General features: G+C 51.5%; 1 protein-coding gene across 3 annotated transcripts; it reads left to right on the top strand.

The window, feature by feature from the left end:
* The first annotated feature begins 347 nt into the window (after positions 1-347).
* Positions 348-23,125, top strand: RAB7B (RAB7B, member RAS oncogene family). 3 transcript variants are annotated; one of them, XM_081825121.1, is made up of 6 exons: positions 348-641; positions 5,744-5,812; positions 6,195-6,321; positions 7,018-7,233; positions 14,785-14,910; positions 20,976-23,125. In XM_081825121.1, exons 2-6 carry the CDS (start codon positions 5,760-5,762, stop codon positions 21,054-21,056), a joined length of 603 nt encoding a protein of 200 aa, XP_081681247.1. In that variant the 5' UTR covers positions 348-641; positions 5,744-5,759; the 3' UTR covers positions 21,057-23,125. The 3 variants fall into 3 exon arrangements, with proteins under 3 accessions (XP_081681247.1, XP_030893229.1, XP_030893230.1); XM_031037369.2 differs by having other exon boundaries at positions 350-586; XM_031037370.2 differs by lacking the exon at positions 348-641 and adding an exon at positions 5,434-5,479.
* Positions 23,126-23,454: the final 329 nt, after the last annotated feature.

The raw sequence follows: 23,454 nt of genomic DNA, 5'->3' as shown, positions 1-23,454 counted from the left end.
TGTGGTGGGTGCGCAGTACTAGGATGAGGACCAGACTGTCGTCCTGCCAGGCTGGTGGTGGGACCGAGGCTACTGCACATATGAATCTAATACTTCCACAAACAGAAGGTCCCCTTCACTGGGGGGCTTCCAGCAGCCCCAGAAGCAGTTCCTAAACCAGCCAGAGGTTTTGCATGGTGCCCACTAACCTGCATGTTGTCCTGCAGGCTCTGACCCACACGCTCCCACCCTCGAACCTTCCATTCCTTGTTCCTCCCCACCCCACCCCGGGGGGGCCAGCATTCCGTAAACCCAATTCTCACAGGACCCATCCCACTGAGTGAGCTCTGAAGCCGAGCTTCACATTGCACCCCACCCCCTCCACCCACACAGCTGAGCTCACCAGGGCCGGCCTCTTTTGCAACTTTCCCAAGTCTGTGCATGAGAGGGAGAGGAAGGAAACAGAAGTCGCTTGGCCTCAACAAGCTGTTCTGATCCAAAGCTTTTTTCCTCTGAACCGGCTGAGAACTTTGCTCTACAAGGAGACCCCCGGACTCAGAGAGAACGCCGCCTGCCCTCGGAGGCCGGATGCTAAGCAGCCACAGCTGTAAGTGCCCTGGAAGTTTTTTTCGGTTCTTCTGTCTGCCCAGCAATCCCCAGAGGTACTGGGGTTTGGGGGTGGGGCGGGGGGAGTAGAGGCAAGGCATGTTAAGGATGAGGCTTAGAATCTGGCAGCTGCAAGGCTTAGATCCAACCCCAAGACCCCCCACGCCAGAGAAACATCTAGGGCATGGTAGCGAGCCAGACAGAAAGGACTTCCCCGCCCAGCCCAGGGAGCTGGGGCCCGGCTCAGGGCTCTGCATTGGTCTCAGCAGGAGGACACAGCTGCTGGCTCAGCTGAGGAGGTCAGCTAACGCCCTGGGTAGGCTTGCCACATGAACAGGGCACCTTCTTGGGTGGAACCTTCTGGCCAAAGGGTCTCATCGGGGAAGGAGGAACTCCTAGAGTAGGAAAGTGACCCTCTTGTTCTAAATCATAAATGTCTCCTGGCACGGCTCTGCAATGCTCAGCAAGCAATGAACAGAGTTGGACAGATCTGGGTTCTAGTCTCAGCTTGCCACTAATTAGTTGTTCTTGGCTCAGGAACCCACTGGACTATGCTGGCATTTTGTAAACTGCCAAGTGCCCTATAATTGCTAGGCATTATGCATTAATAAAAATAATTTCTTTGAGCTTGTCAATCGATGCCCCAACACACAAGATAGAGATAATAACTAGTCTGTAGCCTCAGATCTACATAGTGCTGATGCAGAGTAGGCACATAGTACATGTGCTGGATGGATGGACACATGGACGGACCGATGGATGGATAGATGGGGATGAATGAATGACTATTGGAGATTCAATATTCCCAGCATGGGTCAGGCTCTATGGAGGGATAGAGAAGTGGGAGGCAGTGTCCTGTTCTCTGGGCACTGACATTCTACTTAGGGAGACAGGACTAATACTTCCAAAGAACTTAAAGAACATGAGCAAGCACTGAACCTCCTGAAACCAGGGCTGTGGGTCCACTTCCTCCAGGGAGCAGGTCTAGACCTGCTGGGATTTAGGAGGGTAAGGCAGACTCGTGAGCCTTCCCTCAAGGCAATAAAGCTTTCACTCCATAGATGGCTTCTTTTCAAAGACAAACTTTATTCCCATGATTGTAAATCCCATTATTTTTAGGGTGGATATATTTACCATTTTCCAAGATGTGGGAGCAGGGAGGGGAGGCACTGAAAGTGGGGTAAGGTAGTAGGAGCAAGGTGGGGAGACTGCCTGCTTCAGAATTCCCATCTGCCCCTGCTCACGGGCCTCCTAGTCGGCAGAAATAACACCTCACCCAACACCAGCAAGGCAGAAAATTGTACCTGGGTCCTGGTTGGGGCCAGTGGGGTAGGGAGAGAAGGGAAGTGAGAAGGTAAGAGCAGAGCAGATCCAAGAGTCCTTGTAGGACTGGCCCCGAGCCCTAGGGCTGTCATTGCGGCGGGGGGGGGGGCATCAACCCAGTCTTTCTTGCTCCCCAGGGACTGAGCTACACCGTAGCTTTGGCGGGTGGGCAGGACCAGGGCTCCAGGCTTAGAAGGACTGCCAGGCAAGAAGGGGAGACGAGTTAGTCACATGCAGTGGACAGTGAGTCACCTGCACATTTTGCTCTGGGTGGACCGGGGCTGGCTGAAGGAGGGCACTGCCTTCCAAGCCTGCTTTTCCCTGTTATTTAACAGTGGAAGGTTATGACTCAGCCTGGCCTCCAGGAGGATGCCCAGGTTTGAAGCATCCGAGGCAGCTGAGTGAGTGGGAGGAGGCTCAAAAGGGCAGCTGTTGCCAAAGTCCAGCCAAGAGCAGAGCCCAGAGGACATGGGAAGGGACTCAGCTACGTCTGAAATCTGCACATGCCTCCTTGGTGAGCCCAGCCAGTGTCTTCTGCCAAGATGCCTTCCCTCGCCAATGACATGGTCCTGGTCACCCTCCTGTTGCTGCTAGTTATCCTGGGTGCAAGGACCAGGCTATTTTAAATAGCAAGCTCAGCAAATATCTGCAGTGGCAGAATACTTTAAGGGCACATCCAGGGAAGGGGCCTGGGGGCAGGGGATGGTGGGGATGGGGAAAGGGAGCTCAGAGTCAAAGCCAAGGTGAGTCACAAGGGTGTGAAGAAGAAAAGACTCAAGAAAAACTCAAGGAGAAGCCTTGAAACCTAAGAAGGCCTGGCATGTGGCAGAGGGATTGAGCATGCTTTATGTGGCCCCAGGAGAAATCCACAGCTAGTGGAAGGAAGGAGCTCTATGGGGGCAGGTCTAGCTCTGTCTTCCATGATATGGTCAAGATGGCTCAAACATTGGGTGGGAGTTAAACTAGATCATCTTTGAGGTCCCTCTACAGTGCGCTGGAGCTGGCTCCACACTGGTAGCTTGAAACCAGCCATGGTGGGAGTATCTACACCGCAGAAGGTGGCAGGTGCTACAAATCTGGTCTCTGCCACCACCCCCATCCCATGCAATTGTTAACCATTTATCTGGGGGAGCCTGTGCTCTAAAAAATGACGCATGCCACCCTGCAGAATAAGCTACAGCCGTGAGCCATGTCTGTTTCACCCGCGTGGGAACACACTCACCAAGGTCAAGCAGTTCACCCAAGGTCACGAATGTATGGAGAATTCTGACTCCAAAACTCCTGATCAATCCCTGCTACTAGGGGACCTCCCTCTTCTGCCCCAGACACAAAAGTAATTTGTCTTGTCAAGAAGTCACACTCAGGGGCACCTGGGGGGCTCAGACGGTTAAGCGTCTGCCTTCGGCTCAGGTCATGATCCCGGGGTCCTGGGATGGAGCCCCACATCGGGCTCCTGGCTCAGTGGGGAGCCTGCTTCTCCCTCTCCCTCTGCCTGCTGCTCCCCCTGCTTGTGCTCTCTCTCTCTCTGTCAAATAAAAAATTTTTTAAAAATCTTTAAAAATAAATAAATAAATAAAGAAGTCACACTCAGATGACTTTGGGCTGCCATCCACCCATGTGCTCTTTTTAAAGAAATTTTAAGGTTTTATATTTGATATTGTTTAATTACAGTAACACTGAGCCTTGTGTAACAAATTTTAAAACAAGACATATATAAAATAAAACAATAGCCCCTAGCTTCTCATCTACCTTCCCTCAGCTCCTATTATTCATTTAGTGTGTCTCTCTCCATAGCTTTCTGTATATACAGGACAAGCACAAATATAATACTAAATATATGGTCAACACCTGTGAGGTTGTTGTTTTTATACAATTGAGATCATACTATACAAAATGTTCAGGGATGTTCTTTTTTACTTAAATTGTTATCATATTTTTCTACTTCATTACTTCACTCGTTTTAAAACCGCCTACTATTCCAAAGTCTGAATGGATTATAATTTATGTAGAGACTCTCTTATCAATGGGCACTGGGTCACAACAATGTTCTCCAGCAATCATCTTTGTATAAAGGTATGTTTGAGCCTAGGTACGTTTCTGCAGGATAGATTTCTAAAATTAGAATCTGGGGTATTACATTTTGATATTGTCAATTTCCCTCCAAAAAAGGCCGTGTTTTTCGTAGTCTATCAACCATATACAATAGCCCTTCCCCTGTACATTTGCTGACACTAAATGTTACCATCAGTCTTTTTAATTTTTGCCACTCTCTGGCAGGTAAAAAAAAAATGGTATTTTTAAATTTTCTACGTCTCTAAAAATGAGTAAGGTTGAGTATCCTTTCAGAGCTTACTACTTATCATTCATAAGACTTCTGTTGGTTGCTTATTCATATTCCTTGCCCACTTTTATGTTGTATGTTATCTTTGATTACACGTTGGGAGCTTCCCAGGTAGCGCATATTGATCCTGTTATACACACACACTGTCTACCTCCCCCGCCCTCACCCCCAACTTCCCCTTTGTAAGCACACCAGCTTCGCTGCCCCACGTCAAGCCCACACCACCCAGCCCTGAGCCTCTCTGACAGGGGCACCAAGTGGCAGGTGTGTGATCCTTGTTCTAGTCTTATGGAAGACAATAGAATGAACAGGTAGGCCAAGATTCAAATCCCAGCTCCCAGTCCAGGCCCTACCATTTATAGGCTGTATTTTTAGAGAGAAACCACCTCCTGTCTCTAAACACCTGTATTCTCAGCAGTAAAATAGAGACCAATAGTGTCGGTCCCCGCAAGCTCCTTTTGTGTGTTAATAATAGTCATAAAAGGGATGCCTGGGTGGCTCAGTCGTTAGGCGTCTGCCTTCGGCTCAGGTCATGATCCCAGGGTCCTGGGATCGAGCCCCGGGTCGGGCTCCCTGCTCAGTGGGGAGTCTGCTTCTCCCTCCCCCTTTGCCCCTCTCCACTGCTCATGCTCTCTCTCTCTCAAATAATTTTTTTTTATTTTTTTAAATAATTTTTAAAATTTTAAATAATTTCAAAATAATTGTTAAAAGTCTTTAGACCCTATGCATAAGCATTTCCCCATATTAATATAATATTCTCAAAAACTCAACAGTAATAGTTCATTGTGTGCCATAATTTATTTACCCACTTCCTTGTTGTTGGGTGTTTATAAATAATACTGTGCAGAACATTCTTGAACAAGAATCTTTGCCCGCATTTCAGATTATTTCCTTAGGACCAGTTCCTAGAAATGGAGGGCAGGAACATTTTTAAGGCTGTCAATACTCGCTGCCAAGTAGCTTTCCAGAAACACATACCAGTTATACCCCCACCAGCTGCACTGGAGAAGAGCCTTTTGATTCTGTGATTGCAGCAACACCTCGGGCTGGGGGAGGGGCACTCTCCCATCCAAAGCCTCTCAGGCAGTCCTGACAATGGACCCCTTGTCCTGCCCCCATCTCCTCTTCCCACACTGCCCTCCATCCCTGGCTCCAGGCTTGACTGTCCTCAAGGCCTCTGTTCAGTCCCGTCCATTCTTCTTGGCGCTCCTGGCTGCCTCCAAGAGCAGGGTTGGTAAAGCTAAAGGGTGAGCGATGTGCCTGTCCTGTGGGACCACCACGCTTCCAGCCTTGGGGAGGCCCCAAGAGGAAGTTGGAGGGGAGCTGGCGTAAAGGTTGCTGATCATCCATCTCCTTTGGAGAACAACCCCACCTGAGTCTGGGCCCAGAGCAGTGATCTGCACATCAAGGGAGGGAAAGCAGAGGCCAGCCTGCAGGGGACTCTGGCTGCAGGGGACTCTGACCAGCATGCAGCTGACTTCTGTTTCCCTACAGGCTCTGAAGCCCCTCCATGAATCCCCGGAAGAAGGTGGACCTGAAGCTCATCATCATCGGAGCCCTGGGGTAAGCCAAGATCAGCTCGGGTGTGGCAGTTAGGAAGCAGCCCCTACCCAAGGGCGGTGAGACCTCCTGAATATTTCCTACCTACCATGGGTCCCTTTCTGATTCAGAGTGGCACCAGGGAGGACATCCCACCCCCAGGAAGAGAGCTCAGATGGCAAAAGAGCCTGGGAGTCGGGCTGCCTGGTATCTGCTTTATTTGGATGGGTCCCGGCTTCTAGAGTCCATTCCCTAATCCCTTGCTGCCCACTGTGGTCCTTGGACTGCAAGTGTTAGAAATTCAGAATCTTGGAGAGATGGCAGCAAGAGGGGCATGGCAAGATCTGAGAATGGGGTGTGTGTGTGTGTGTACGTCGTTCACATGTGTCTGGGGATTTGTGCTCAGTGTAGGAAAGACTTCCCTCCTCCACCAATATGTGCACAAGACATTTTACGAGGACTACCAGACCACACTGGGGGCCAGCATCCTCTCCAAGATTATCATCCTGGACGACACAACTTTGAAGCTACAGGTGAGCAGCTCTGCCTTCCCCTCTTCAGCATGCGTCCCTGAAAATCACCTCACATTCCCTAGCTAGCCACTCACACAGCAGTGTGCACCGGGAGCTACAAAGCTCTAGCGCAGAGATCAACAAACTTCAACTCATGGGCCGAATGTGGTCCACCACCTGTTTTTGTAAATGAAGTTTTATTGGAACACAATCATGTCCACTGTTTACTTATGGTTATGGCTGCTTTCACACTACAATGGCAGAATTGAGTAGTCGCAACAGACGGTATGGTCTGCAAAGCCTAAAATATTTACAATGTTGCCCTTTAAGAAAAAATTGCTGATCCCTGATCTGGGAGAAAAAAAAAAGGACAAATCCAAGGGTTGGGAGACCCTACTCCTAGTCTCAGGTTCACTGGAAATCTTGGTAAGTGGCCTTGAGCAAGTCACTCCCAAGGTCCAAATCTATACAGTGAGAATAACTGTGCCTGTCTTGATGACCCAGGGGAGAAATGAGAGTCCAGATGATAGTGCAAAGATGCTGTAGTGTACATGGGCCACAGGGTTAAGATGCCCGTGGGTGAATGGACCACAAGCGCCTGTGCCGAGGCTGTCTGTTTCCTACCTGGGAAGGGCAACTTTGCCATCACATGACCCAGTTGGGCCCACCTCCAGGCACTCATCGCAGCCCGATGGGGTGGCTGTTCTTCCCCTCCAGATCTGGGACACGGGCGGACAGGAGCGGTTTCGCTCCATGGTGTCCACATTCTACAAAGGCTCCGATGGCTGCATCCTGGCTTTCGATGTCACCGACCTAGAGTCCTTTGAAGCGCTGGATACCTGGCGGGGTGATGTTCTGGCCAAAACTATTCCAGTGGAGCCATCCTACCCCATGGTGGTGCTGGGAAACAAGATCGATCTCGCAGACCGGCAGGTACCGTCCATACTTCCATTCAGTCCCCAAACGTTGTGTGAGCACCTACTACACACCAGGGCCTGTGGTAGAACCCACACATAGAGAGCTGAATCAGACACAGCCCTTGCCTTAAGAATCTTGCAGTCTAGTAGTGGATACAGACACTCTAAAAGATGATTATGATAAATGCAATGATAGAGATACACCTTGGATATTTGGGGACTACAGTGAAAGAGCATCCACTCAAGCCCAGAATATAGAAAGGGCTTCCTAGGGGAGGTGGATTCAGCATGAGCAAAGGCAAGAAATAGCATGATGTGAGTGAAAGCAATTTTGTCTAGAGACAGGGAATAGAAGAATTAAGGCATCAGAGGAAGGCAGGTGGAATTTGAATTAACTTATAGAACAGTATTTCTACCCAGGGCCAGGCGGGGGATTGCAGTTATAAATTCTTGACTCCATTAATTTTCTGGGAATATATTTTATCAGCATGAGTGTATTCCAGATTATCTGGCTAACCACATGACAGCCGGTCTGCCTCGTAGCTATAGTGATCCCGCTCATATAGGTGTTTATTGCTATAGTGGAATTGATTAGAGCTCTTTCCTTATTGCGTACTAATGAAAAAACAATAGAGGTAGTCTTAATTTGCAAAAGATGCTCTTGTGCCAAATGAAGCTTAAATGACACCAAAAAGAGCCGTTTGAACAAGGTTGTCTTAGTGTTTCAAATAGAGAAAAGAAATGAGGAACTGAGCCATCATATTTGAGCTACATTTTCACAACGGTTCAAATAGAGAAAAGGATAGAACTGAGGCATCATTTGGAATGATGGATGGATGAATGGACAGACAGACAGATGGACAGGTTGGATGGATGGATGGATGGATGGATGGATGGGTGGATGGGTGGGTGGATGATGGTGCTTCCAATGAAGCTACCACCATCATTAAGAAGAGCCTCCTGGGGCACCTGGGTGGCTCAGTTGGTTAAGCGACTGCCTTCGGCTCAGGTCATGATCCTGGAGTCCCGGGATCGAGTCCCGCATCGGGCTCCCTGCTCGGCAGGGAGTCTGCTTCTCCCTCTGACCCTCCTCCCTCTCATGCTCTCTCTCTCTCTCATTCTCTCTCTCAAATAAATGAATAAAATCTTTAAAAAAAAAGAAAAGAAGAAGAAGAGCCTCCTGTTCAGAAAGAGACGAGTTTAGATGTGCTGAGTTTAAGGAACTTGTAGAACAACTAATTGGAGATGACAGTAGAATATACAAGAATAGAATATACAAGAATAAAACTTCAAAGGAGATGTCTGTGCTGGAAATAGAAATCTAGGCATCATCAATTCTATGGTCACTTCAGGTTTCAAATTCAGTGTCAACTCTCTAATTGCAAACATCCAGTCTCAGATAATAATCAAAGTCCTAAGTTCATTAAAAGGCAAGGTGTCTCCCTTTCTTTTTTCCACTTGGGGCAGTTACAGGTGAGAAACTATGGTCTAGGTGGAGGGAATGGTCCTTTGCATATCATTGCCAACTTTATGTGTCCACACTTCCTCCCCTTCTCTGGATAATTCTGGTTTCAGACCCTGTTAGAAATGAAGCAAGAGGGAGAAGTCAGGAGAGCAGGAAAATCCTTATTTGATGGATACTGTCACAAGATAGTTTGTACTCTCTGGCCCCAGCAGGTATTTCAAGTTGTCTCTTCCATGGGTTACCTTTGGGTCCTTAAGAAGCCTCTACTGGAAGCATTTACTGTCCCTCCTATGACAAGCGTCTTGCATTTTCCTCCTCTCTCTCCTCGTCTCCTGATTTTTCCTCCTCCACCCAACTGAGGGCACCACTTCCTGCAGGCAGCCCTCCTGATGAGATTTACAACAGCCCCAGGCCGGCTAGCTCTCTGTGGAGCCCCCATCTCCTTCACAAGGCTTGCCCTCGAATTCTGGCTCCCTTGTAGGGGCAAGGGTGATTGGTTCTCACTCTCTCTCTGTTCTCTCTCTGCCCTGTTGCCTTTTGCCTTAGATCCCTCGAAGGCATGTCAGGCACCTGTCCGCTGTATCCACCAAACTACAGGGGTCGTATGTTTAGCTTTTCAAGTGGCCTCCTTGAAGCCTTCTTTTTTTTTTTTTGGCTAGAGGTGAGTCTTTACCTATTCTCCCTCTTGCAGAAGGGGAAGGCATATACCCACAACACAGCTATTTCCCAAGAAATCCTTTCTAATCCTCCTTTCAATCCTTTTATATCCATGCTGTGGGTTTTAGAGCCATCTAACAATTTCTTGGTCATGAACCTTTGGAAATGGGCAAGGTCTCGGGGCGGTCTGTCTCCCAACCCACTTTATATCTGACATCCATCAAATTGTAGCGCCTCTGCTGAAACTTCCATTTTAACATCCTGCTTCATGAACCTGTAGGTCATAGGGTGGGAAGCTGAAGGATTCCAAGCCTGAGAGTCTGATTTTTTCTCAGTGAAATCAGAGGCACCAGCTTCTACTGAGCAGGAGGAGGAAGGGAACCAAGTAGAAGTCTCAGGAATCATGGTGAAGCTTTGCCAGTTACTCTGGAGAGAAGTCAAGGACAAAGATAAGAACTGGTGGGTGACACTAGAGGCTCAGCTGAAGAAGGAGACCAGGAATTAAAGCTGGCGTCTGCAGGTTGGGTGTTTCTCCAGCAGCCACACGTGGGTGGAGAGCCAGGAACGAGGGACCTGGGACTAAGGTGTTTCCAGACAAGAGTAGCTGAAGAGTAGAGGTGTGGGGGCATGGACAAGCCACCAAAGAAAGAGAGCCAAGGGGAGGTTTGAAGGAGCAGGCAGCTGCAGTGTCCAAGGCGGAAGGGCAGAGCAGAAGGAAGGAGGGCGGAAAGAGGTCGAAGGGAAGGAGACTGTGTCACAGAATGGGAGGCCAGATTCAATATTTGACGGAGGTCCTGAGTCAAGACCTGGGAAGAAGAGGCTGAGTGGAGAGAAGATGCATTCTGTTGGAGGGGCAGGAGTTGTGAGGTTACCCTGAGAGGTGGGGGCCACGGGATGAGGATGACAACAAGCAGGACGGAAAGAGCAGGTGATGACTCCGAGGGGTGGAGGGGGGTCCATCCAAGCCTCAGGGGAGGGGCTTTGCTCTGCAGAGAGAGGAAGGAGAGAGACTTGAAAGAAGCCCAGTGAGGCCCCAGGCAAGCCCATCCCCATCTCTGGGGTCTGTGGTGAGTGACACACGGAGATAGCCCCCACTGGTGAGGGTGACAGGGGGAACAGAGACTCCCGGAAAAGCCAGGGCTCAGCCAAGCCGGGGAAGTGAGAGAGGACCCTGGAGGAGGGAGAGTGAGGGGAGTTTGTCTTTCTGCAGGCAAGGCCCCCCACCCAAGGGCATGGCAAGGTGGGGGTGAGGGTGGGGGAGGTAGAGTAAGGACCAGAGGTGGGGAAGTGCTCAGCAATAATGAAATGAGGGCAGGGAAGCGGAGAGGAGGAACCGTGAGTGAGGAGGGGTGAGGCTGGAAAGCCGCTGCCTTCCAGGGTCCCTTGTTTTGTCCCAGCTTCGCAGGGGGTTTGGGGAACAGAGAAGGCCAGCTGAGAGACGTGCTCTGGGCTCTCACTGGCACAGGGGTGAGTGGGTAAGAGCCGAGGGCCACCTGAAGGAGCGCCTTCTCGGGACTCAAAGCCATGCTCGCTGTGTGCCCCTGGTCAGCTCCAGTGTCCTCACAGGCGACCTGGAGCCCGGACTCGGATTTCATGAGCCGGCCTGGGGACTAAAGGCAGTGCTGCCAGAAAGCAGCATGTGACGAGCCTAATTCACCGAGGGGGTTGCTAGCCTCGCTCTCATTTCCTCCACGGGATGGGCTGAGAAAGCATGCAAGTTTTTCCCACTTCCTAAAAAGGAAATAAATATTTAAAACTATATTGCCAGATTTCGGATGAGGGGAAAGTTCCGGAAATGCGTGGGGGTGATACCCATCCATGCATACCCAACAGCGGGAACGTGCTTAACGCTACTGAACTGTGCGCTTAAATATAGTTAAAATGGTAAATCTTATGTTTATGTATATGTTGTATACGTTACCACAATAAAATACATACATATGTGTGTATTATATATGTATGTATCATATATATGTATGTATGATACGTACATATATTTATCACCAGAATGATTTTAAAGAAATTATTGACTTTTTAAAAAAAATACCTATTCCTCCTATAGAAGGTCATAGTGGAAAAATATCAGTTTGATAGAACAGCTCTGCTAGCACCCATCCTACAAGGAATTTATTCACTGGAATGTGAATTCTTTGCTCTATGCTCAGGTAGGCAATTTCTAACTCATCACTGATCCATAACACGGGAATTGTATTTTCTGAAAATATTCTGTTATTTTTGGTAGTGGTTTAAGATGTACCTGACTCACTGTTAACATTTATACAATTGATCATTTAAAATGCATAGGAGATGGAAAGGCATCATACATAAAATTATGCAAACTGAGCTAGATTTGTCAGACTTTTGGCCTCTGATGAACAAGCAAAATTGTAACAGAAGGAAAGCGTTAATAGTATATATTATCAGCCAAAAGCAAAATTAACCCAGGTAACGCTTTTAAAAATTTCATATTTCCCAAGTCCCCCAAGTAGCACACCCTGAATTTATTGCCACAGTCAGAGCCTAAAGTATAAAGAACTGTCATTTTATAAATAACGAAAAGACAAGATGATTTAAACAATCATGAAACCGCAACAAGAACTGGAAGTGAATAGTGAAAGGGGCTGTCTGGGTGGCTTTCTTCCCAGGCCGGCTTGTGGAGGTTGAGTGGGGAAGGAGAAGGGGTGAATGAAAAGAAGGTTAATTTTTTTTTAAGGTTTTTTTTTTTTGAGAAAGAGAAAGAGCACCAGTGAGTTAGAGGCAGGGGGAGAAGCGGACTCCCCTCTGAGCAGGGAGCCCGATGCAGGACTCAATCCCAGGACCCTGGGATCATGACCAGAGCTGAAGGCAGAAGCTTAACCAACTGAGCCACCCAGGAGCCCCAAGAAGGTTAATTTACAGCATAATCTCAACTGACATTTTGGAGCGTGTATTTAACCATTCCATATAAACCCAGCAGAGAAAGATCAGGGGCAAGTGAGAGAAAACGCCTGTCACAAGCGGGCACCAGACAGACCCCCGTCACTGTCCAGTGGGAGAGAACAGAGCTGAGCTGCGCTGAGTGGGTCGCTGCCGCAGGCTTGTCCTCCCAGCTCTGTTGCTGGGTTCCGCGGGCACTGATTCTGCTCCTCACGCCACGAAATATAAAAGATCTCCCTACATCCTGGAGAAGGGGAGGCCTTGACGTCTTTTCACTTGACCTCAGTTTTTACTGCAACTCCAGTGCATGCTCATCACCTGGTGGGGGCGGGGGTTGGGCTGGGGGTGGATAGAGAGAAGGAAGGCAGGAAGGCACTGTAAGAAGTAAGTCCCGTCCTCCCACTGGAGGATTTTAAAAGGTAGGAAGCCCTTTGCATTCCTAAGGTGCCATCCAGGTACAACGGTGAGCTCCTAATGCTTATTTATTTGTGGTTACTGGTGAGGACAGTACGAAGCACCAGCCACCCTTGCTTGGCCCTTCCTCCAAAGAGTTCAGAATGTTCCTGAACTGTGAGCCTTCTTGGTTGCTCACCAGGCCTTGGGCATCCGTGCTCCATGGAAGGAAGCAGTCCTGGCCAGTTCTGGGGCCCTCCGCCTAAAGGCAGGAGGGTCTTAGAGATCAGAGGCCAAGACCAAGGCCTAGGGTTTCCCCCCAGGACCTGGGCATGGGGTGTGGATGTGTCAGCTAGCCCCCCAAAAGACAGGCTGCTTAGCTGAACTCAGGCCGCACCCTCCAGTCTCAGGTGGCGAGCTTCCCAATGCCGGGCCAATGCTGGTGTCACTGGGAGAGAGAGCTGTGAGCTCCTGGTGCTGCCGCCACGCCTGAGACCAGGGAAGCAAGGGCCAAAGAGATGGGACAGGGATGCTTCCTTTAATCCCAAAGAGACGGCCATTCCTAGAACCTGCAGGAGTGAGGGAGGCAATCTGATTTCCCCCTGGCTGTGCTGTCCTCTGGGAGAGAGGCAGAATGTCCTTTGTCCATGATAAAAACCCTGGCCCCCTTAAGTAAAATGAAATCATGGTTACAAAGTATCAAGCACAGCAATGTTCGATACATGGCCATTTCCTCCTCCCAGAAATAATTGATTAGGCATTAAACTGAATGGCTCCAACTGTCTTTGGAAGTAACTCACGGGACTGCCAGGCGCTTTCCAAACCAACATGCTCAAACCCTGATCGGCCGTTTGCAGTCGGGTGGAGATGTACTCATTCTCCCCGCACTGAGTGGCCCATGGTGCCAGGTCAAGAGCTGAAAAGACCCTGAGCCTGAGCTCAAGGAGACAGTGGTCTAGTGGGGGAGGCAGCTGGGCAGAGTCCCCATGCGGTGCCCTGCAGAGGGCAGCCCCGATGCCACTGGGCTGCATTGCCGCTCTGCCTTCTCAGCTGTGTGCCCTGAGGCAAGTTGCTAGACCCCTCTGAGCCTCAATGTTCTTACCTATAAAGTGGAGCTATTAAGACCCATCTCAGGGGCCACCTGAGTGGCTCAGTTGGTTAAGCGACTGCCTTCGGCTCAGGTCATGATCCCGGAGTCCCGGGATCGAGTCCCGCATCGGGCTCCTTGCTCGGCAGGGAGTCTGCTTCTTCCTCTGACCCTACCCCCTCTTGTGCTCTCTCTCTCTCTCTCAAATAAAAAAAAAAAATCTTAAAAAAAAAAAAAAGACCCATCTCACAGGGTCACTGGGGGGATTGAATGGATTAATATGACAAGATATCTAACTCAGTATCTGGCCCATAGAAGCAGCTTACCAACTGTTCCTAGGACTCTACCCTGGGGAAGAAGGGTTAGCAAGGACCTGAGTCTCTGCTCAGCAACAGACCTCCTGGGCACAGGCCCTAGTCAACCTGTTCAGGGGATGGAAGTCCTCCACCCTGACTAGCGTGAGTCACGTTCATCTCCTTTTGAAGGGACTGAAGAAGGAGCCAATGGCAGGAAGAAGTGCCTAGTGTGAGCCTTAGGAGGGCAGCCTAGTCAGTGGGCTCTAATTCTCTTCCAAGCCTGTATTCAAATCCTGCTCAACCTCACACACCCTGAGCACAGTCCTCAGTTTCCCCATCTGGACAATGGAGCTAACAATAACCATCTCATAGATTTACGTTAAGAAAGAATGCATGTAGGGACGCCTGGGTGGCTCAGTTGGTTAAGCGTCTGCCTTCAGCTCGGGTCAGAATCCCAGGGTCCTGGGATCGAGCCCCATGTCGGGCTCCCTGCTCAACGGGCAGCCTGCTTCTCCCTCTCCCTCTGCAGCTTCCCCTGCTTGTGCACTCACTCACTCTCTTTCTCTCTCCCTGTCAAATAAATAAATAAAATCTTAAAAAAAAAATGCATGTAAAATTTCGGAAACATGGAAGATTCTCGATAAATGGGAGTGGAGGGGAGATGGTGGGGATGTGACGGGGGGCAATATGATGATGGTGGGGATGGCGGCGGTGATGATACAGGGACAGTGATCATGTCTTCCCCTCATTCAGGTGCCCCCGGAGGTAGCCCAAGGCTGGTGTAAAGAGAAGGATATTCCCTACTTTGAAGTCAGTGCCAAGAATGACATCAATGTGGTACAAGCCTTCGAGATGCTGGCCAGTCGGGCTCTGTCCAGGGTGAGTGGCTATGGTGGCAACATGGCCGGGGCTGCCCCCAAGGATGGGGAACTCGGGAGCTTCCAGAGAACACACCGGGCGCAGGCAGGGCTGTGGGCAGGGCAGGATTGCTCATCGTCCTCATTAGTTCCGGAATGGGCTCAGCAGTACTCTGATTCTGAGCCCCAGAAGGCCACAAGTATAAAGCTCCCTTAGAGGGTAGAGTCGGTGGCCCCTGAGTCTGGCTGATCATCATCTATGGAGTTTCTTTTTTTTTTTTTTTTTTTTAAAGATTTTATTTATTTATTTGAGAGAGAGAGAATGAGAGAGAGCACATGAGAGGGGGGAGGGTCGGGAGGGCCAGAGGGAGAAGCAGGCTCCCTGCCGAGCAGGGAGCCCGATGCGGGACTCGATCCCGGGACTCCAGGATCATGACCTGAGCCGAAGGCAGTCGCTCAACCGACTGAGCCACCCAGGCGCCCGTCTATGGAGTTTCTAAAACATACGGTTCTGCACCTCACCCCTGGGCATTCTAATGCAGTAAGGGTTTGAGAAATGATGATCTAGTTCAATCCTGGCTGGTGGGAGAGAAGCCCCACAGGGCCACGCATCTGTCCAAGTGCAAGATCAAGCCTGCAGGAGTTGCTGACGTCCTCCAATCAGACAGCCGGATAGCTGTGGACCCTGTGTTGAGTGTATCATCTGTGCGGGGCAGAGTGCAAGGCTCGGGGCCCCTTGCTCTCTGGAGGCAGGCTGACAGGCCCACATGTGGTCACAGTACAGACGTATGCTGGGGAAGCGTTTGGTGGGGGACCTCAGAGGAGGGGCACGCAGCCCAACTGTGCGGGAGGAGAGGGGAGGACGGGAAGATCAGGGAAGGCTGCCTGGAAGCGGTAGCAGGGTTTTCATCCCCTTCCAATATGGAGTCTGGAAACTGAGAAGAGGGTTCATGAGTGATCAGCACAGGGAAGGGATCAGCTTGTCTCATCATTCTGCCACATTTAATCAGGGTGGGCTTCTCAGAAGAGGGGAGAAGCTCATGGCAGCAATGATTCTGAATTGAGGAAAGGAGCACGGGAGATTGGGGGTTTCCCCTCTGTGGAGGTGCCTGCCGTCATTATGGGGGACCGGCTGCCTGGCCCCGTGCTGCCCATGGCCCTGGAGAGAATGTTCCTTGGCCCTGCCTGTGGGCGTCCACCAGGGAGAGAGCCGGCAACCACCTCCAAGGGGCCGCCCGCCCAGGGAGAGGCCCCAAGCGTGCCATGCAGACCTCTCAGCACCTTCATTTCAGGGTTTGCCCCCGCCAGGCCGTTTTTATGCTTCCCCCCCCCCCCAGCCCCCAGCCCTCGCTGCCTCAGGTTAAAGGGAAGCTGGGGGTGCCCGTCTCTAGCGCATGATCAAGAGGTGTGGTTTTATGACACCATCTGCAACGTTGGCTCTGAAGCCCCAGATGAGCCTGCTCATGCCATTCCCCTGGAAAGCGGAGGAATGTTGTTTGACCTTGTATGGTGATCTGTGATAAATGGCCCTCCACAAACACGAGACAGTGATTTGCCAGATGATGAGTCACAGGGAAGCTCCCTCAGCCCACAGCCTGAGTGTGGTCAGCATCTGCCCTTTCTGAAGAGGGAGTGCCCTTTATTCTTAAAGTTACATCTTTCCTGCTGTGTCAACTTTCTGGAGCTTTTCTACTGGTTCTGTTTTGGTGGTGGTTGTGATCGTAGTTGTTGTTTTAATATCCCACTTGGTAAAAGAATGACTTAGCAAGCCCAGGTCAGTCCCTCATGTCGACAGCAGAAATTTACTGATGAGATGTCTGGAAGTCACAAGTATGGTGTCCACAGTCCGGCTGACCTACATTCGAATCCTGCTCTGGTGCTTTCAAGTAGACCCCTGGGCAAGTCGTTATGACTCCTCTGAGCCTCCGTTTCCTCATCTGTAAAATGGAAATAATGAAATCCCAGAAACATTTACTGAGTTCTCAGGCTAGGGCTGGAGCTCCGGACCTCGGTGGCTCTGAGGTCAGGTAGAGGAGTAAGACATTCACAAACAGGCTGTCATAGACGTAAGTGCCCCAGAGGGAGCAAAGTCAAGGCACGGAGATGACTCAGTGGTGGCTGGTGGAGAGGGTGGGTGAGGATGCTACCCAGAGAAGTGGTATGTGACTTGGGTGTTGAAAGACGATACGCAGTTTGCAACTGGACACGGGAGGGGGGAAGGGGGGGTAGGAGAAGGACAGAGAGAAGGGCATGGCCAGAGGCCCAGGCACCAATCTGCAGGGCCCACATGAGGAACCAACTGTGGGTCCGTCTGTAGAAGGAAACGTGGCATGAAGGGAAGCGGGGTATGGGGCAAGCGAGGAAGCCCACGAGGTCAGCAGCACAGATCAGGAAGGCCTGGAGAGCCCCAACCAGGACTCGGATTTCACGCCACAGGTGCATACTGTCCAGACGTCGCTGCTGCCCCCGAGGCATACGGGGGCTCACCCGGCACCTTGAAACCCCACCGGGCGTGTTCTTTACTCAGAAACTTGAAGGAGAAATATTTTCGCATTAAAACAAAGCAAACAAACTACCAGAGCATAGAATGTAAAATTCACGTGGATGTTTAAGGTGAAACTGGATGTTGCACATCTCTAGTTTAAAGTCAAACACGTTTTCAAAGACATTTTCTACAGAAGCTTTGCCCCTCCTTCCCGGGGAGGTAGTCGGAGTGTTTGAGAGGCAGATGTGAGGGGTGGGCAGGGGAGGGAAGCCCCAGGCTGGGGCTCCAAAGCCCGGGACATCTGACGTTAAGTCCTGGCTCTTCCTCTTACTGTATGTCCTACAGCAAGTCGTGCAGCCTCCCTCAGCCACCACTTGCCTCTCTTTAAGTACAAATAAGAATAATGGGGCTGTTGCAAGGGCCAAATAAAGCAATTCATTGTACAAGAAGGCATTAAACAAAAGGTAGCTGCTTTAAAACAGGAGCTCTGTATACGGGTTTCTGGCAGGGGTGTTTCCTGCTTCATGGAGGATGGCCCCATGGGTGGATGAGAAGGGACTGCAGCAGTCCAGGCATGAGAGAATGGAGATGGCAGGACAGGGTGGACTCAATAGACTTTGGAGGGGAGCCTCAGGGGTTGATGATGGTCGAATATAGGAGAGAAGGAACCAGGAGCTATTTAGGTCGATGACCAGGTTCCCAGCTTGGCTACCGGAGGCATGATTGAATAGAATGCTAGGGACCAAGCTAGGAGAGCAGGAACATCACAAGAGGAGAGGGTGATGTGGTCCATTGGGGCGCATGACACTTGTAGTCCCTCGAAACATCTGAGTTCTGCAGTGAACTCTGGTTGGAAAGAGTGATTTGTGAGTCCAGCACCAGAATAGGTCCTCAGCTAACATGTTGAAAGAAAAGATAGTAGGTAGTTACTTTAGTATCCCAATCCGGCCACTTTCAAAGAGGAGGGTACTTAGTTATTCCAAAATATGATTAAGAATGCCCTCATGATCCAAGAAGGGACACCACCTGCTTCAGGGGATCTGGGATGATGAGATTTTGCTCATCAAAATCCAGTTGGCACTCCATCCCTGCTGGGACCGGTCAGACCTGGTCCCTGTGGAGTGATCGGCAGCTTGGAGGCCCAGTTCCTTCGAAGCTAGCGAGACAAAGACGTAGTTGCCACGTCCAGGAGGGAAGCAGGCTGGCTGGCTAGCAGGTAAGCATGTTGAAATGATAGGACCTTTTTGAGGTCCTCCAGCTGCAGGATCTAAAGACACCACAGAGGTGACCAGACTTGAAAGGACAGACTGCAACAGTCAGTCACATCCCTTAGGCACATCAGGTGCGTGCGTGAGGACACTACTATGTGAATTTATAGCTAGATGCACCCATCACCTAGAGACCAGGGCCTGGAGGAAAGAATTACACAGGAGACCTAACTGTGGCCTGCCGGTTACTCGAAAGTTTTGTGGGAAATCTGAGGAGCCAAATGATGCCATGACGGGCCGAAATGGTGTCACAAATGGGAAGCACTCTGATAACACGGACCCGTGGAGGCGTGACTATTATTGGGTGTAAGAAAGCTGGTGTGAAGACCTCAGGCTTTGCCAGTGTAATGAACAAGGAAGTTTCTCACACCTTCCAGAGGCAGCGTTCCATCTGAATCTAGAATAAAATGCGAAGGAGCTCAGAAAGCCCCGCCTCGGGGCACTCCCAATCTCCTTCCCCGGGGGCTGGCGTTGTGGACGATGGCAGGGGTTTCTGGTCAGGAGGGGCTCTGGGGTCCCAGCGGGGCCTTGGGTGGACGGGAGGGTGGGGCACACTCGCAGGTGATGAACCAACAGGCCCTGCCTCCTGGGTCCAAAGACCCAATTAGGAAAGTTCCGGATCCCAGTCAAGGTCTCTGGCTTTCATGATGAGGGGGGGACCCGGAAAATACCAGACAATAAGAGAATCCTTCCAAAACCTTCCCCTCAGGCAGAGATGGCTTACTCGGTGTAGAGGGGGCTTAGCCGGGGACGCTCTGCTCTTCCTCGGCCCTCGCTAGGAGGTTCAGAAATGTCAGGATTGTAACTACGTTCGTTCTGCGGTGTGAGGGGGCCCCGCACCCAGCAGAAGGGGCCAGCAGGAGGACTGGACACGCCCGGGCTGCAGAGCCTGGGGCCCGCACGCCAGGCTGGACGGTGCTGGCGAGAAGGAGCCGCTCGGCCCCATTTTCTCTTCTCAGACACATCGGGTGGGACTCTGCTCTCTCAGGGTGAGAGCTAGGGAAGCCCTGGGGTGTCCTGGGTCAAGTGCATAAGCAGTGGGGGTTCCTCCCCAGCAGAGGGGGAGATCAATCTGGGGTGTGGGGACATCTCCAGAGAGAGAGACCTCTTGCAGAGCCTACACTGCCCTCACCCCCAGCACTAAGCCTTCCTGTAAAATTACTATTATATAAATTCTAATAACTCTAAATAATCTGTCTAGGGATCCTCAAGGCCCATCACGCAGGCCGACTAAGGCCCGCGAGACCCTACGTGGGAGGGCTGAGAAACAAGGGCTCTCAAGAAACAAACTATTTGGAAAAGGGCTGGATCCCGGCCCAGCACCATGAGCTCTGCACGTCAGCCGAAATGACCACTCAGTCTGGGGGTGACAGTGAGTCATGGGTCTCAGGAGGCAACATCATCAGGGTGCAGCCGGTGAGCCCTGACACCACCTCCTGGGAGCCAGGGCCACGGCATTAGGGCCGTGACATTCACCAGTGGGGACAGTGCTGCTCGGGGCCACACCAAGGGGGTGAGAGGCACTCACCCGCCGAGTGAGTGCACACCCACCAGCTCGTGCACTCACACACGCAATGCCAGCTGTGGGGGGCATGGACGCCTGAGCCCGGTGACCGGTGAGAGCCTGGCAGAGTAGAGAGACCTTTAAGAAGAGACCCTTTTGCCCGCGAATCCATCTCCTGGAGGAAGGGCCCCCTTGCCCCATCCCACCCTCGCCTCTGAGCCAAGCGGGGTGGATCCTGGAAGAGAAGTGGCCAGCTGGGTGCGGAGAGGCTTTCTCTGGACATCGCTGGGACCCAAGGGTTTGGGGAGGTGGGCAGAGAAGCAAATAGGGCCCGGCGGAAACGCTGAGTCTATTTTAGGGAGAATAGAGGCCATGGGAAGGGCAGAGGGTTGACGGGGCTTCTCCAGGTGCCCGGGCAGTGGTGGGGGGAGGCTGGGAGGTGGACGTGGTGAGAGAAGGTTGGGGTGTGGGGGTGTTTGTGGGGAGAGGTCTCCAGCAGAAAGGAGGAGTGGGCTGTCATCATCTCTGCCTGAGGTCAGATGTCACCTCAGTTGCTCCCTCTGGAGAACGGAGAGTTGTGGGGCCTCGTTGGAGGTCAGGAGACTCATGCCGTCCACCTGCTCTGGGCTCCTGGGAAAAACCTGAGGAGGAGTTGAGGAAAGAAGAGGGTGGGGAACACCAGTGCTCACCCCCCGGGGGCCTCAGCTTCCTAACAACACCATAGGGAGGGAACAAAAAGCCCAACCACCACCAGCCAGTAAGAGACAGAAGGCAGGTGAGGCTCTTTGCCCCTCAGGGTGTGAACTCTGGCTTCTCTTTTCCTTCCCCAGTATCGAAGCATCTTAGAGAATTACCTCACAGACTCCATCAAGCTCTCATCAGAAGACCAGTCCAGGAGTAGATGTTGCTGATCATCCAGACTCCCGCCCTGGTGCTCAGCGAAGCCTGCGTGGGGCCTGGGCATCCCGGCCCCCACCAGCCCCCCACCTGCCCAAGCCCAGCCCCAGCAGCCTGGGCTCTGCAGCCAGAGCCCTCCACCCCCTCGAGTCTGTACTGGGTCCAGATCAGAGTGCAGCCCCGGCCTCAGGCTGAGCGTAGTGAGGACATGGCTGGGCCCTCAGGGGCCCCAGTGGAACCCAGAATGTCACAGCCAAATCTTGGCCCCGGAGGAGGCACAGTTCCCTCCCTGGCTCCAGCCTTCCTGCCACCCGCCCTCCCTGAACACACCCCTGCTCCAGAACGCACATCTCTGCAGACGGCCAGGCCACTGTCTCCGGAGTCCTGTTCTACTCTCCTGTGAACGGGCCTTCCTTGCCCCCGCCACCACACACCCGCAAACCACAGCACAGCTTTGCAACAGGGCCCAGCTCAGGCTCCCTTGGTCACCAGGGCCAGAAGGTGAGGGCCTGGACCTCACGTGGGGGCCTGCCTCAACCCTTGGCGGCCACGGTTCAGGCCTGGAACGTCGCTCAGTCCCCTCCAAGGTATGGGACTGAGAGAGCCCAGGAAAAGCCACCAAGGACTGGCTCATTCCTCTCTGCTGAATGCTCAGATGACTCCTATAAATCTCTCTGAGCCTTGGCTTGCTCGTCGGTCAAATGAGGGTGGTATGTGCCCACCTCAGAATACATGATTTTGAGGACCAGAAGCTCTGCTTAAATCTCAGTTGCTGTCTTTGATACGCATTTATTTATTCCTTCAACAAGTGTTGTTGAGTGTCTACTATGTACAATGCACGGAGGTCTAGTGACAAATGAAATCAACAAGGACCCTACTCTCTAGGACCCCACATTCTGATAAGGGAGAGAAGCCGTAGACACAGAATTGAAACAGATATTCTCAAATAGTAGATAAGCGTTTGAACAAAGCAAACAAGGAAATGGGATAGAAAGGGACAGGAACTGGGGTTGGTGCTGTCTCAGACAAAATGGTCCAGGAGGGCTTCCCTGAGGAGGTGTCAGTTGGCCCAAGGACTAGAGAATGAACAGACTACACTAGAGATCTAGACAAAGAGCATTCCAGGGAGAGGAGGCAGCAAGAGCCAAGGCCCTGAGGTGAGGACAAGCTTGCTGTGTTCCAGGAACAGTGAAAGGACATTTACACGAATACTCAAACCTGCTGTCCCGTGACAAGCAAAGGGGACCCCGCCCCCCCAGCTGCTCCCTGAGCCTCTGCTGACTGGCCACCAGAGGGCAGCAGTGCTCCTCCCCTTGCAGGCTGAGTGGCCAGCCGTGGAGGCGTCACACTTGAAGGGGGGTGCTTTTCTCTCTGTTCTGATCCTCAAAACTGGTCCTCAGGCTGTGGGCATGTTTAACCCTGTGAGATCTGTGGGGTAGGAGAATCCCAATTTCTTACGCCTAGCAAGAAATGGGCAAAAACTGAAACATGAATGATTCAGGCAAGAAATCCACATCAGTGACAAATACTAGAATGAGGGGCCAGGAAAATTCATAGACTCCCCGTCCCTGCAGACTCTTTGGGCAACAGACAGCATAGACAGGGCCCAGCCTGAAGGGGGTGGACAAGATGACCGCTCAGAGGTTCCCAGGCCACATCAATGCCCGCCATGGAAGTCTCCTGTCTCCACAGAAGTATTCTGCCCTGAGTTCCCAGCAGAGCTGGGATGTTAGCATAGGACTTCTGATGTCATCTGACTCTGAAGATAGCCCCGGAGGTGGGGAATCCTGGGGGGGAGGGGTCAGCAGGAGAGTTTGGGGAGCCTCGTCTCCCCACCCAGCTGTGGAGTAAGGACTGGCTCATCCTGGGCAGTGGCATGGGTCTGGGAGCAAAGCATCATCTCTGTGTCCTTCACAGGGGTGGCATTCTGCATGCCACACAGGCTCTGCTGGGAGTCCGTCCGACTGCGGATTGCAGGTATGGTGTCCAGGTGTGCATACACAACAGCTCATGGCCCGCAGTGGACACATGACCTGTTTCTAAATGTGCACCACAAACAATAAAGGTGTCCTTCTTTACTGTTCTCCTTCTTGGTGTTTTGTTATTAAGTTTAAAAAACAAACAAGGGGTGCCTGGGTGGCTCAGTCGGTTAAGCGTCTGCCTTCGGCTCAGGTCATGATCCCAGGGTCCTGGGATCGAGCCCCGCATCGGACTCCCTGCTCCGCCGGGAGTCCGCCTCTCCCTCTCCCTCCGCCTGCCACTCCCCCTGCTTGTGCTCTTTCTCTCTCTCAAATAAAGTTTTAAAAAAATAAAATAAAAGTGAAATAAAATAAAAAGCAAACAAACATGTTTCCATAGTTCAAAATTCAAAAGATATTAAAGAGAAGACAACAAAATTTAGGACTGGCTTAC

The sequence above is a fragment of the Leptonychotes weddellii genome, chromosome 6, assembly GCF_054177405.1.
Source record: "Leptonychotes weddellii isolate Sample4059 chromosome 6, ASM5417740v2, whole genome shotgun sequence".
In the NCBI taxonomy this organism is placed as follows: domain Eukaryota; kingdom Metazoa; phylum Chordata; class Mammalia; order Carnivora; family Phocidae; genus Leptonychotes; species Leptonychotes weddellii.
Note: the sequence above shows the minus strand (reverse complement) of the source record. Positions and strands in the feature narration are given on the sequence as shown.